This window comes from Pagrus major, chromosome 3 (assembly GCF_040436345.1).
Source record: "Pagrus major chromosome 3, Pma_NU_1.0".
Lineage (NCBI taxonomy): Eukaryota > Metazoa > Chordata > Actinopteri > Spariformes > Sparidae > Pagrus > Pagrus major.
In genome coordinates, this window is record NC_133217.1 from 1,641,168 (window position 1) to 1,654,638 (window position 13,471).

Here is a 13,471-nt window from a genome sequence, read left to right on the forward strand (position 1 = left end):
AAATGGTTAAATCCACACAAGAGAAAAGGTGACTGCTGCGTGATTGTTTAAAGCACCGGTCAGCGTTAAAGTAACTGGTGGTATCATTGTACACAAGCCTATATAATAATAACAATAATAATAATAAATAAACCACAAATAATTGTGTTGCAAGTCAAAGTCTTGTCCCTGTGAAAGCAGGATCAAAAATCTGCTGCACACGTGGAAAAAAACCACCACATGCTTTTATAATTAGACTGATACTGCAGTGGATTTATTCCTGCTGTATCTGCCAAGACATTACAGACTGCAGCTGTTTCAGGATGCTTCTGTTGGATTCCCAATAGAGATGTAGTTTCACATTACACACACTGTGTCTTACCGTTTGTCTATAAATCAAATGTGTCATTGACACTAAACTGTGAGGATGTGGTCAGTGCAGAACGACGCCGCCCCTGTACTATAGCATCTGCAGGGTGGGTGCGGCTCGGGAAAACTGCGTTCATTGGAAAACTATGGCTGATATGATTTGAGGTTAGTGGAAAATGAAACACGATCGTGATCCGGTTAAATATAAGGTGAACATTTACGACAAGTCTGTGAAGGAGCCCAAACTCTGGTCTTCTGCAGGAAAGCTTGACGGATTACATCCAATCCACCACCCCCTACTTCTCCACTACTCCTTTACTGCCATTGGATGTAAATCTGGCGGCGGAGAATCATCCAATATGGATTTAATAAAAACTGGTCTTTGTTTTCCTGAGGAAAACTGAGGGTCAGTAGATGTGTTGTTGTCAATCCAGCCTGTGCCAACCGTATCACAGGAATCATTTTAGCTGAAAGTTTGGTTTCATTTTCTATTTCTGTCTTGTCTTGCTGTGATTATGCTGGAAAACATCATGGATTGGCTTAAAATACTGCATTTTGTGGACAGAAACACAGCCATTCTGTCCCCACAAACATAGCTGGAGATGACCTGACTTCCTGTAGAAAATACCTGGTTTTAGTCACCACAAACATGGCTGGAAATGTCCCATGGTCTCCTTCCAAACACTCACTTCCCCACAAACATTGTTGGAGATTGTGTGTCTTCCTGTTAAAATTACCTAGTTTTGTTTACCACAAACACGGCTGGTGATGCCCCAACTTGCTGTGAAAAAATATCCTATTTTGGTCGCCACAACGTCCTGCGGTCTTTCTTCAAACTGAAAACAAATCTGTTCTGGTCACTGAGCACTGCTGGAGATGGTGCAACTTCCCTTTGAAAATTATCCAGATTTGGTCCCAATAAACATGTCTGCAGATCTTTATATCTATATATTAATAATATCCAGTGGTTTCACATGCACAAATGCTGCAACGCAGACTCGGACTGCGGTCTCTCCCAGTGTGAAAGTCAGCCTACGCCTGTGCACACTTTTCTGTAATATTTTTGCTTGAACTGGTGAAGAAGACGACACAAATCTGTTTTTGCTTCCTCTGTTTCGCTTTCTGTGGAACTCTGTGGAGACGGATTCACATGGAGATAAGTTGGGACCATCTGCTGGTAAAATCTCTCCCACATGTGAGAATCCTGCAAATAGTTGGGATGGTGTAAAAAAAACTAAGACCTCACATCGCTGTGGTTATCAAATCTGTTGAGTAAATCAATGACTCACGGTTGGATTGTGAGGTTATTGATAATAAACAAGAGCGCTGCAAGACTGAACTTGGGAACAGAACGGTTGTTGCAGCAGATGTTCCACAGAACAACTTGTGAGGCAATGAAATATATTAAATATGTGGCCGCAAAACAACTTGTGATAATGACTCGATGACAGCGTGCACACCCTTAGTTAATAATAACCAGCTTGTTTGACCAGCGAGCAGTGAGAACGTGTTGGACCTGATCACCCGACGTCTGTGTACAATTTTTACATTTGACCTTCACAGTGTTATACAGGGACTCAAAGGAGTGAAGCTTATTCTGGTCAAATGTTTTAGTTTAAGTTGAGATCCTGGCTGCAGCATCCGGGAACCTTTCTGAAGACTTTTCGTACGAACGCGTGGCAGAAAAAAAAACAGCAGTCTGGATGAAACAAAGGTGTCAATGAGGATCTGTCCACCGGCTGTGGAAAGGAAGACGTGAGCTATGATGCGTGGGTTGATCTTGATTTCTCTGTTGATCAAAGGAGACAGTACGATCAGTGCTAATACTTTTGTGGCTGAATGGGATCAGGGGTCAGCATCTGGTGGAAAGACTGAAACCAGAACAGTGGAAGCTGTTATTGCTCAACAGTGTTGTGTGAATGAGACTTTTGTCTGTGTAAACTGAAAGTATATACTCAGTCACACCAGAGCTCCTATCACTTGCTCTGCTCTCTAACAGACTGGAGGTTATTTATACATAAACTGTGTCACTGTCTGAAGTCTGGAGCGTCTCTTCCATGCAGGACTATTTCCAAACACACCCACCCAGGAACTATGTTTAGCCTGAAGCAATGCACCCTGATGTGACAGGAAGAAAAATGATCAAGATCTCACCGTCTGTTTGATCACCACAACCACCAGGATGACGTCCTCCTCTGTAACCGGAGGGCTCGTCTCTGTTGTCACTTGTTCTTTCTCAGGAAAGCGGATTGCTGATCTGTTTTCCCTCGTTCCTTCTCAGGAAACTGAGATCAGCCCTCCGCTTTGGTTCATTGCAGAGTACGTCCACTTGTCCACACTTCTGGAAGTTGTAAGAAAACAGATGGCGAATAATGGAATAATTACTTATCTTACACGGCTTTATTACTGATGGAGACTTACAGAGCAGCTCCTTTACCCAGGCTGTAGACTCCTCAACTCATCCTTTGCCCTACACCTGGAAAAAATATATATATATCTTTATGATTTATTTATTATTTAATCATCCATTCATATTGTTTTGTTTTTTAAAGTAGCATAAAGGGACAACAAGTATGATTTTAGTGGTACGATCCTGATGGTATAATGATAAATTAATCTTGAATCTTGAAAAATAGAGTTAAGTTAAATTTGATTTGAAATATTTCAACAAAAACTGTGTGCCGAGGCAGAGCTTCTTGATATTGTTCATGAAGGATGGAAGCTGGACAGGGACAAACTTGTCAGTGTTGGGTAAAAAAAACAAAACGACAAACACTTGAACTTTCCTTATTTTTCTTTCTCTTCAGACTGATAATACGATCAACAGCCGTCTGAATCTGACAACAGAGGAAGGTGAGGAGGTTTCATCTGATCAACTTTGTGCCTTTAAGAAACTTTGTTTTACCTTCTTCTCTAGATTTGTCAAATTCTAGATCATTCTTTTTCAATCGGTTTCTGACGATTCTGAGTGAACTGCACTTCTCTCCTCTCTCAGTGTCCGCTGCAGAGGAGAAGCACATGCCGTTCGGTCGTCCTCGAGTGCTGCAGCCCGACCAGACGTACTGCGTCCTCCACCAGGAGGGATACATCCTGGGCTACAGCCACACGGCCCTGATGCCTCTGTGGAGCTCCTTCACCATCGACCGGCCAGTAAGGGGTTATTAAAAGTCTCTGATTTTCAAATTGGAAATGTTTGAATGTTTTTGAATCAGAATAAAATAAAAACACACATGGTGATAGACTGTGATGCTGAGGAATAATGAGACCCTGTCCAGTTTGAACTGTGCACGATTTCAAGTTAATGTAACTACTGATCGCTGATTGACAGTACACAGATGTATGTGTGTGTGTTTCATGTACACACACAAGTCAGCAGCACCTCGATATTTTCTGACGTCATGGCACGTTCAGGTGCAGTGAGAAAAAGGTACCGACCTTTGGGAACAGACTTTGCAAGAGCCTGACGACGGCCGACAAAAATGTCTGATTCTTTTTACCGTGTATGCCCGACTGAAGGCTCTTTGAGTTGAAGCACGCAGGCGTATCGACTGTACCACTGACTTTCTTTGCCTGTGAGCTGGACAGTCACTCGATCTTTGTCCTCATCCTTAAAGAGCACCTGATTCTTTACAACTATGTACATCACTCCATTTTTACTTACGACCCAGTGCAGCAGAAATACGTCAAACATTCATCCAAACGTCCGAGCGCCTGCACGGCACACGACGCCCAACAAAGATCAAATTCTGTCTGACTCCCGGATAAATTGTGCATCTCAGCGTCTGAGTACACCCAGCGTTACGTAACCTCTAAAACTCCTTTGTGGGAAAATGATTTTGTCGACTTGCTGTTGTTGGCTTCTTGTGGTCCTGTCGTTATGCATCCTAGCGTATCACAAATGTATTATTCAAAGAATCAGTTCTGATTAAAACAAGCAAACAAACCCAAAAGCAAACCCCATTTTTCTTTCCCACGCGTCTGGCGTCTGGGGTCTGACCTCTGGCCTCTTGCTACGCTTTGATTTTCCTACAGTTTTTAGATCACAATCCGAAGACCAAAGCTGCCCCACAATCTTTAATTGTGATTTTAAAGTTAAGCACACACTAAAATTATCCGTGCAATATATCATAGGGTGTTTTTTTGTGTTTTTTTTTGCCTTAAAGGGTGAACTGTTGGTCTGAAGTTGTGTCTGGACCTGATTTGAGGTCTGATTCTGATTTCCTCCTTCCTGTAGACAAACTTGGACCCATTACCGCCACTGATGCAAGACTGTTTAAGGGCTGATGTCAGAGTCCCATCGTCAAAGATGCCCAGATGTGACCAGTATGCGAATGCTGGGAACCTGACCCACGCCTTCCTGTACCCGCTAAGTACGCATCAACACCCGGCACAGAGCAAACACACCCAAACAAGAGTCTCACAATCACACATTCATAGATATTTTCCTCCTATGCCCTTTTTCCATTATGTCTGCCGGCCTGGCTCTACTCGGTTTGACTCGGCGTGGCAGGGATTTTGCTTTTCCGTCACAACTGGTCTATCTGCCTCAGGATGAGTCTTAAACCAATGAGGCGCTTGTCTCGGTCCTCGCAGTACTATCGAAGAATCACCGCTAACAAAGTGGCTCCGCTAATTCAGTTACGAACACGTTTCATTTACTATGACTTCTTCACAATAAAAGCCCCCTTTTATTTAGTCATTTAAAAGCTTTTATTAAGAAGCAGCATCACAGGAAACGTTGTGTTTTCAGCAGCAGTAACTAAACACGACTCCTGAACCAGCTGAAAGTGAACACGACCAAACAGCAAAACACAGCAGGTGTTTGAAAGAACAAACAGGACGAGAGAAACTGAAGAGACTCAGTTTCTCTCAGGTTTCCTGCACAGACATTGAGCAGAAAAACTGGTGATGGGAAAGCAAATCAGCGCCTCTCGGTTTGTGGAAAAACGAGATGTGAGCATCTCCTGAGCTGCTGCAATCACTTTCTCTGCTCGGGCCTCATCAAAACAACCTTGGTTCTGTATGTTTTGGCTTCTGACGAAGTTTACATCACTCGAAACTCTGGTTTCTGTTAATCTGTGTACGTGTAATCGTAAACAGAATGAACCGTTAAATGTTGGGAAACGCTCTCATTCTCCATCACTTTTTCTGCAGCTTGCTCTTTCTAAGTTGCTCAACCACACAAGACAGAGAAAGATTTCCCACATGTCTGACATTGCATTCGGAGTAGGAGTCGAGCGTGACACTCTGGGCCTAGGAGTGCCAAATCCTCTGGAACCAATTCATTCATTCAAGCACGCAACACTGTGGCCTTTACTACGTCATAATCTAAACTCTCCTCAGTGGATAAGCTTACACACACCTCTTGGGCTGTTCCCACCAGTTTACACTGCAGCAACAAACTCCACACATCGCTTGGCCATAACCCTTTACGTCGCTGCGATGCGTTCAAAGGTATTGAATTATGAATCCACTTCACTTTCTCTAAACGGTGGAACTATGGCAATATGCCTACTCACTTCAAAATGCTCGGGAGAAGTAGTGGGAGGACGCATACTCACAGGGGCAGAGGCAGCCTGGTGCATAAGTCGGTCCAGCTCTTTGGCCCGTACGCGCAGATGCATGAGCTCAACCTCGCGGGTTTTAGTTTCGAGCTTGACCTCTCTCATGCGGAGAGCCAGCTTGTTGCATCAGAGTCGAAGAAGAACATTTTAAAATGTAATTTATTCTATCAACAATCTGACAGAAAGCAAAAAAATGTTGACTATCAGTCCTGATAATCGGTCGGGTGCCAGTGTGGGTTCATGAGTCCGTGCACCTGCTACCTACACTGTGTGGAAATCTGAAAAATAAACTCAAAACCGCTGGTGAGGTCAGTTGCGGTTTTGGTTAAGCTGAAAAAGGAAACAGTATTATGTTGACTCACAAAGTCAGACAATGAAAGTGTGTGTGTGTGTGTGTGTGTGTGTGTGTGTGTGTGTGTGTGTGTGTGTGTGGTGGGGTCTATTTTTTGCTTTTGTCTCCCTTCCCTGGAAAACCACACTGTCACTTCACTGTCACTGATTGATTTGTCAGCACTTTGTCAGTCAGTTCCGAGCAGACTGGGCGGTGCAGGTTAACACTCACTTGCTGTTTTACTGAAACACATCATAATTATGATTCTGATGAAAAATGCACAAACAGACGTTCAGCGGTTTTAATCTAATCTTTTTTTTTTGTTTGACGCAGTACACTGAAATCACCGCTTCTCCACAACTGACCTCCTCGTCTCGATCCACTTGAAGTAGCACAAAAACATTGCGGGGGTGTACTCGACTTTGTTCTTTGTCCAAGAATTATCAATAACTGCATCAACGGGAACTTTGTCTCACTCCCTGCTTCGCATTGTGACTTTGACATGTTGGGTTCTACAGAACTGAGACTGTTTGTTTTGTCATGTTCTACTTTGTGTGTGTGATTACATTTCATAAAGGACATCGTGAGTCATTTTTGGTGGAAAATCAACACATCAATCACCCTATTCATTACAACTGAATAGGGTGATTGTCCTACCGGATGGCCAGAATGAATGTCAGCTAAGTACGTTTCCACAAAAACCACATGTTAGGGTAAAACTGGATGCTGTGCTGATGCTGTGGTTATGTTTAGGCACAAAAAACACTTTGTTAGGGTTCAGTAAACATCATGGTTTTGGTTGCCGCGATCACGGTTGAAGCTGGTTCAACTTCCAGTGGAAAAAAAGCCGGTTTTGGTCGCCATAACAACAAGTAGGAAATATCCTCAGGTCTCCTTAAAGAAAAAAAAGAAAACACCAGCTTTTGACGTGACAAATACGTTTAGGACATATCCAGTGGTGCCATGTTGGCTGTAGTGATGCCACCTCTGTCTCCGCCGCCTCCTGACATGATTGAGCATGAAACAGAAAATCTCTTTTTCAAAGGATAGTTTGAGGCAGTTTAGTGATCTGTCTTCACATATTCAGTGAAGTTCATCCATAAATTGTGTTCTTGCAGATCTGAACGCGACGGCGGACGAACAGTTTGATGCCCTGCTGATGAGTAACGTGGTGCCGATGTACCCCGAGTTTAAGAGTAAGTTATTGGTTCGTACCGCAGCAAAAACCTCACTGCTCAGCTTCTAATTACTTTAATTGAATCGTTTCTCCTCTTTCAGAGATCTGGGACTATTTTCACAGCACCCTATTAAAGAAATATGCCTCCATCTACAACGGAGTTAACGTTGTGACAGGTCCCGTTTTTGATTACAACTATGACGGCCGGTACGACGCTCCGGAGCAGATCCAGCAGTAAGTTTCATTTCCTTGTAAAGGACGTTATAAGCGTCACCGCTGTGAGCTTTTACTTCATCCACAAGGTTTAAACTTCAAATGATTTTTCTTTAAAGTATCCTTGTCACATTTTCCATCATCATGAGATAAAACCCAGCTACGTCCAGAACCTGTTCGCACGTAAATATCGCTTGACACAGCAGGTTCTGCTCGAAGCATTTCACCATTTTCACACCGCAGGAATTTCATTGAATAATCGTTCCCATCACTGAGAACAATATATCAGCCTTTACTCAGAATTTCACATAAGTTAAGTGTGTAGGATGTGGAAGGATTGCGTTAGGGCAAACAAACTTCAGCAAAACAGGAATTTTTTTTTTTTTACTGTGTCCTAAAGACACTTTCTTGAGACAATTCATGTTGTTTTTTCCCATTCAGCAGTCGTATGGTTGGAAAAGACCCCAGTCTGTCATTGGCCTAGTATCCAGGATACTAGAAAAAAAATAGGAATGTTGTGACAGCTGTTTCCAGCTGTTTCCAGCTGTTTTTTTTCCTTTTGCTCATCCTCACAAACGGAGGAATAATAGGAATAATAGGAACAAATTATTAGGAAGTGGCACGTTTTTGCTGCTTGTTATTCGTGCTCGGTTGTTTCTGCCCTTCCTTTTCTTCACTCTATCTATGGTCTGGAACAACATAATGAATTTCTAGCTCCCGCTGTGATTCAGTGGCAAAAAATGTATTTTGAGCGCTGTCAGTTCAGATCAGGGTGGGTATCTAGTCGTGCTGCTTAGTCGTCGCCTCAGTCCTGGATATGAGACATACTGGTTTTGAGTTGCCTGTGGAAAGAATGAACATGTAAGAGCCTCCGGTTCCTGAGTCAAAGCCGGCGAAGAGCATGACGTGTGAAAAACGTTTCTGTCTCATGTATTTCTCGGTCTGTTGTCTCTCGTCTCGTCTCTCCCCGTGTGTGTGTGTGTGTGTGTGTGTGTCTATCTGAATCCACAGATTTGATTTGAGAAGATTTGCAACACATGTATTTGGTCTGTGAGTGCGGCGCTGTAAAGGCTCGAAATGCTGCATTTAGCTTTAAAATAACAGCTTCAAACTCCTGTTGATGGTACAGTGTCGTTAACAGGGTGACAGGTGCCACTCTGCACTAGAGGGCACATACACGTTCTCATGAGTGGACCACACCCATCTTCAAACTAGCCTTCATTTCGATCTCAACTACACAACTGTGAAGATTGCTAATTTAAAGGTTGTTGATCCGGATCCGGAGAGGTCCGGGTCTGGGGGATGGCATCATCCAAATCCAGGAATGTTCTCACATTCCTGGACTGGGTCGTCTAGGACCAAAACTACACAAAATAAGCCACAAAAAAGTCAGTAAAGTCATGCTCTCTGTGCTGCGACCGCGCTACGACGTGATGACGTATGCACAAGAGGTAACTGTGCTCAGGCCCGGTTGGGGGCGGAGCAATGTGAGGGACAATCGTGCTTCTGCACGGTGCGGAGCAACTGGACCAAGTGTGAGTGCGCCCCCTAGTGACTGCATGGGACTATGGTCAGTTGTTCATACTGTTGTGTAAATGTATGTGTCATACTGTTCAATATTTCTCTATGTCAATATTCATTTATTTAGCTTGAGGGTAGCAGGGCCTTTATTTGAAGCGGGCTCATATTAAATTAATTCCTTCTCTTTGATTAACAAATACATCACAAAGGGTTCTTGTTGTCTGATCTCAGGTACGTTGCTACAAAACACAGTTTGAATGAGGCGTCAACACTGATACACCCACAGTGACTGAAATAGGACGTTTATACTTTAAATGAGTAATGCAGAATGTTTATTTAACTAAAATGGAAATGTACTTGCATGTTACATAACAGGCACTGAGAGTTTATCCACCCTTGTTGTTTTCTCTCACCTGTATCTGGGGCCAGACTTTATTTCTCCTTGTTGATCAGAAATCACAAAGTGCAACCTCTCACAACTCATTGTTGTGTTGTGTGGTTGCCAAGGTATTTATCAAGTGTTGCCACCACAAACTTGGTTCACTGCATGTCTCTTTCTCTGGAAAACTGTTGTGTTAAAGAGTCACAACGTATGCCCTGCATCCACCTTATTTTCACACGAATTTTATTATCTTTTTGGCGCCTGACATCAAATAAACAGGGATTTTGGTCTCCAAATATTAATAGGACTTACCCACTTGTCTTTATGAGAGGGATGTTTTTCAAAAGAGGGTTTGCTGTTTTGTTTGGGAAAGCCGTTACCCAGAGGACTTCTCTGGAATAAGACGCGGCAGCATTGCCAACAAAGACACACAGAATGCCAACAAAGGTTTCTGCAAAACCACAATTTAAAATATAAATATCCAGCGATGTGACTCCAACTGCGGCCGGTCATGGCAGCTTCCCTGGGGTTTGTTTTCATTGCTTTTGGTTTTGGGCCCTTCAGTTCAAATGAAGGAAAGTGATTGAGGTTATTAAAGTGTTGTAACTGCCACATGGCTTCTGCTGGCAGACTGATTACTGTCCAAAGCAAAGAATGAGCGTAAGGTTCCCAGTATGACCTCAAAATGCTGACCTCAGTGCGATGAAAAGGCAGTGAAGGACGAGTAAAGCTAAATGGGGGAAATCCTTGCAGCAGGTTGAACATCTGGTGGAAAGACGTCAGTAGCCTCCATGGTTTTACACTCATATGTTCAACAACCACATTTATTATACTTGCGGTGACTTTTGCCAATGAATAACTGTTTTTTTTCCTTTTATGTGTGTGTGTGACCCCAGATTTGTGTCAGGCACAAACATCTCCATCCCCACACATTACTTTGTGGTGCTGACCAGCTGCAAAGACTCAGCCCTACCGGTGAACGCCTGCTCGGGGGAGCTGCAGACCGTCTCCTTCCTCCTTCCCCACAGACACAACAACATGGAAAGCTGTAAAGTAAGAAATCACAATGTCAACATTTGTCTATCTGAATAGACACAGTCATCCTCCTCCGGCCACATTCACACTGCAGATACATGAATACACCGAAACTCTTCTCGTCATGGCCACGTTATTGCCTCAATACATCAGGTCCGCCGCTGACTCGGGCTCTAAAGCACAACGAAGTGGAAAATATTAAGAATAAACACATTTAAAACAGACAAATAACTGAACGATTTAACTACGTAGCCGACCCTTTAATTTAATTTACGCTTCACAAAAGTGGTGTTCTTCTGTGACGATTACCTCGATGAACACAACGTGTGAGTATCAAGAGATTATTTTCTGCTATAATCAAAAATCCAATTACATTTCTGCCGATGCTCATTTCCAGGTTAGCCGAAAAAAATAGACGTCATCCCTGCAGCTCTCTACAAGCAAAGTTATTTTCTCCACATTAAAAACCTCTCACTCCTCAACCAGGAAGACATAAAGACTATACTTTATAAATGATTGAGGGGATGAGATGGTTATTTCTGAGAGGAGGAAGCTACAGAGAGCAGAAAAAACAGCCCTCATTCAGTAACACATCATCACAAGCTGACCTTCGTTCTAACAGTCACATTATAGAAATAATTGTGTGTCACATTGACAGAGTTCACAACCTGAAGCTCAGTGGGTCGAAGATCACATGTGGTTCCATCAATCACGAGTCAGAGACGTCGAATGGATCACAGGACTGGACTTCTATCAGGACAGCGGTCGACCAGTCCCGGAGCTGCTGAAGGTGAAGACCCGCCCCACGGCAGCCGTTCAGAGGAAACAATGAAGCTGCTCATTTTCTACAAGAAGAATCACCGAGATTGATATTATTAATATTGAGTATGTGTAAAATATTGAGTTATTAGTCTTTGATTGTGTCACTTTGTCAACACTGAACTGAAGGTTCAATTAGTTTTATTTATTGAGTGTGAAATTTTAAACTGCTGATTTTATTTTTGTATTATTTAATCATATTATATTCATGTTGCCATGATTTGTATCTGAGTGATTTATCATTATTAGAGTCTTTCTTTGGAGCTGTGCTGCTGCAGGACTTTAAAAACAGTAACAGATGATCACATGCTTGTTTTTCTTTTCCAGTTTAGGAAAATATTAAATATTGTTTTTTGCCGTTTGTGTCTAACAAGAATTAAAAAAACAAAACAGTGTCTACGAGATTTAGTGTTGCTGTTGAATTCTTTTGAATATATTTTCATATCCAAAACCAAAACTGTCTGCATGTCTCCAGATCACTGGGATACATAAACACTTGTATTTTTGTTTGTTTTTTTTTTGGATAAGAAGCACTTGTTGGTCCATAAATGGTCATAAATCATTAATGTGATGAGAGGTGCAGAAGTAAACTTAATTAAAAATGAATTTTCCAGGAACGTGATGATTCATGTTGGACGAGACAGCTTGTGATTGAGTATAAACATTACTTTTTGTCTTGTCTTGGCTGAATCACATCCTTCTTTAGTCAGAACACTGCCTGTGGTCGGCTGGGACGAGACTAATTTTAAACATAATTTAAATAATGACGCAGTTCTGGAAAAACAAAAGTCTTGCTGATGCACATGTCGAGATAAAAGGGGATTTTATGCTGAATGGAAAAAAGGCGGGAAAGGACAGGTTTTTATGGGGTCATTAAGTCTCGGTAATCAGGATGTGTCATCTTATTTAACATCTTTGTTATCACCTTGACACCCAATCAAACAGTTTGTACTGTAGTGTAAAGCACATTGGGTGGATCAAAATTCATTTTAAATTCAATTTATGATTATAACAATCCCAGTGAAGTTTAGTTTCTTTGCACTGATGTCATTTTAGACGATAAAGCTTGTTGTTAAATTAAATTATTCTGCCTTCTTTGCAGAAATATGTGTGCAAATCTCCCGATAGATCGATATCAGAAATATTTTTTACTACTCCAAAAATTGATTAGTGGTCGATCCTCTACACCACAGTATCTCTTGACCTTCTCGGTAGAAACAGGTTTTGCATTAAAAAATAGAACGGATGCACAAACTGCATGTCAAAAATAGAAACTCGCCAATAAACATTCAAATAACATTAGACATTTATTAAAATAACAAACGATTGCCAATATATAGCCAATGATTGGTCATAATTACTACAGCCACTAGAGGTCGCTGGCTAACAACAAACATCGATATGCGTCGTAAAAAGCATCATTATAAAGAAAAAATCAAAGGAATAATGGGAATGAGAGTCTGACACACACAACTACCTTTACTGAGTGAAATCTTTGTTACATGTCACTTGTTCTGTTATTAAGACACTTTATTTTGTGCTTTTAAGGTCTGTGCAATGTGACATTACTGTGACCAAACTCCATTCGAAAATTAGGTGTTTTATGGCTGGGTGGTATTTTATTCCTGGTAAAAACTGTAGTTACAACGTCATCAGACTCTTTTCTGACTCACTTCGATTTACGGGCACAATCAACACACATCATTTACTCAGTAACCTCATTAACTAAGCTGTGATGAAGTGTTTGTCATCTTGTTTGACATGTAGACTTGCTTGGTGTCCCAGTTTACAAATTTAAGTCTTAAGTTTGTTATTGTCGGACCTGCAAAATGCAACACAGCTAGTTGTGTTTAATTTCACATGTTATCACAATGCTGGATTTCCCCTTAAAACGTGGCCTGGCCCCTCTGACTGATGCCTGCTCTCATCTAGTTTTTATGATGTGTATATTTATGATGAGGCATGGACAGAAATATACGGAAGCCCTAAAGGGCCATGCATTCATACATTTTATTTCCTCCATTTTCCCGAGATAACGGGATAATTTTCTCGAGATCTTGAGAAAACAAAACGATAGTGAG

At 41.9% G+C, this 13,471-nt stretch overlaps 1 protein-coding gene across 1 annotated transcript in view; it reads left to right on the forward strand.

Moving 5' to 3' along the window:
- LOC140993514 (venom phosphodiesterase 1) overlaps positions 1–11,794 on the forward strand; it is a 40,321-nt gene extending 28,527 nt beyond the window's left edge. Inside the window, exons 19-25 of the mRNA XM_073462973.1 lie at positions 3,156–3,201; positions 3,344–3,498; positions 4,583–4,718; positions 7,362–7,439; positions 7,522–7,654; positions 10,433–10,589; positions 11,230–11,794. Of these exons, the coding sequence (XP_073319074.1) occupies positions 3,156–3,201; positions 3,344–3,498; positions 4,583–4,718; positions 7,362–7,439; positions 7,522–7,654; positions 10,433–10,589; positions 11,230–11,403 (879 nt within the window). The 3' untranslated portion in view covers positions 11,404–11,794. The remainder of the gene's footprint in view (positions 1–3,155; positions 3,202–3,343; positions 3,499–4,582; positions 4,719–7,361; positions 7,440–7,521; positions 7,655–10,432; positions 10,590–11,229) is intronic.
- Positions 11,795–13,471: the final 1,677 nt, after the last annotated feature.